Source organism: Macrobrachium nipponense, chromosome 24, assembly GCF_015104395.2.
Source record: "Macrobrachium nipponense isolate FS-2020 chromosome 24, ASM1510439v2, whole genome shotgun sequence".
NCBI classification, from domain to species: Eukaryota; Metazoa; Arthropoda; class Malacostraca; order Decapoda; family Palaemonidae; genus Macrobrachium; species Macrobrachium nipponense.
The window spans coordinates 76654919-76656821 of record NC_061091.1 but is presented as its reverse complement, the minus strand read 5'-3'; the positions used below and the strand labels follow the sequence as shown (position 1 = coordinate 76656821).

The window sequence follows — 1903 nt, the reverse complement described above, 5'->3', positions numbered from 1 at the left end:
CCCGACTCCGGCCTGGATGGAGGACCTGACGGCTGGTCCAGTCCCGGGTCCTTCCGGACAGGTGCAGTCGGGCCGTGTTGCTTCGGCAATAGCCCTGACTCCGGCCTGGATGGAGGACCTGACGTCTGGTCCAGTCCCGGGTCCTTCTGGACAGGTGAGGTCGGGCCGTGTTGCTTCGGCAATAGCCCCAACCCTGGCCTGGATGGAGGATCTGACGACTGTCCTGAAGGAGCTGACGAAGAGGAAGAAGAGGAGGAAGGTGTCGTCTTCGTCTTCGTCGTTTGCTTTGTCGTCTCCTGCCGTCTCTTCACCTTCGACTTCCAAGGCTCGCAAGCCGAAGAAGAAGAAGGCAGCCTCCCCCCCCTCCCCCTAAGAAGTCTCCTTCGGGATCTTCTAAGGGCCCGTCTCGCCTCGGCGAGATGGGGGGTCCTTCTGCTGGTCCTCCTGCTCCTTTGGGAGCGGGGACCGCCTCCCCGTCCGCAAGGAAGGGGAAAGCGGGGACCAGAGGAGCACCGGTTTCGACCGGTCCCTCCTCGCCTGGCGTTAGCGGTTCTGCTGCTAAGCCAGGATCTGGCTCGGCCTCTCGTTCGCGAGAGATCCCGAGTGTACGCTCTCCCCCGGGAGACCGTACAGCCAAAGCTTTGGTGCCAGAGTTCGCTCGGCATCAGGACAGCGGCACGGGGCAGAAGGCTGGTGAGAGCCGCTTAGGTAGCTCCCGCCAGGCCAGCGGCCGCTCTCGTAGCGACCTGCCGGTACCTAGGGTGGACGTGACGGTCGCCGACCGGCCACGGGCTGAGGCAGGGAAGAGATCCCCCCGGCCGCTAGCACCAGCCTCGGCAGGTGCCAGCAGCTCGACGCGCCACGAGCCCACGCACCGGCCCAGCCGCGACAGCGAGCGATGCCGCTCTCCTGACCGACGCTCCCACAAGGACTGGTCAACCGGTCGGGTAGGGAGAGCGGCAGTAGCTCGTCTGACGTGCAGGACTGGCGTCGCTGTGCTCAGTCCAGCCGCTCGCCCCAGGCGAGCAGTGCGACCAGGCCTGCAGCTTGGTCCCCACCGCGGGTTGGGGATCCCCTGCTGCCCTCCAAGCCTACCGGTCCGGCCGGTGGGCATGGAGGGAGTGTCAGGTCTTCCTCTCCAGTGCCTTCAACCTCATCGGGCTATACCGGGAGGGGCGAGACACCTAGGAGCGATCACGAGGAGCGCGCTTCTCGTGATCCCGTCACGTTGTCGTACACACCTGGCTCGGTCCTAGGATCGACCACGACATACTCTCAGGTGGCAGGAGGAGACTGAGAGGGGTCTGTTGCTGTTCCCCCTTCTGAAGGGGGAGGGTCCCGGGAGTCGGCCTTGTTGGAGGGACTGGATGGTCCTACTCCTCGAGACGCCCTTACACCCGAGATCCAGAGGAACTTTGCCGAGGTTATTGCGCTGATTCGTCAGCACAACGACCTCGGGGAGGGATCACCACTACCACCTTCCGAGCCCATGTCCCGGCTCGAGTCGTTCTGGGGCCCGAAGAGGGAACCCAGACCGACGGTGGGTCTGTCTCAATCCCAGCTCGCCGATTCAGTGGTCGACCAGGTAGAGTCTCTCGTTTCCGGACGGGAGAACTCACTCAAGTCGGGCCGATCGGCGAAGCTGCTTCCTCCCCCTCTGCAGCGACAGCAGCGTTTTTACGTGCCTTCTGAGGACCTGATGCCGCCTAAACAGGTTAACCCGGGGTTAGTTAGGCTAACACCGGGTGTGTCTCTGCAGCAGCTCCGGTCTGAGAACCTATGGTTCTCACAGCAAGAGGCACAAGACCTGGAATCTACCGCGATGGCAGCATTCCAGGCAGTCTCCTGGCTCGACCTGTGGTCCCTCACAGTGTAGAAAGTCGCGGGCAACTTCGGGGGCTCT

At 63.7% G+C, this 1903-nt stretch overlaps 1 protein-coding gene across 1 annotated transcript; it reads left to right on the top strand.

The window, feature by feature from the left end:
• The first annotated feature begins 419 nt into the window (after positions 1–419).
• On the top strand, positions 420–1256 carry LOC135203589 (collagen, type I, alpha 1b-like). Its single transcript, XM_064233374.1, has one exon. It carries the CDS (start codon positions 420–422, stop codon positions 1254–1256), a length of 837 nt encoding a protein of 278 aa, XP_064089444.1.
• Positions 1257–1903: the final 647 nt, after the last annotated feature.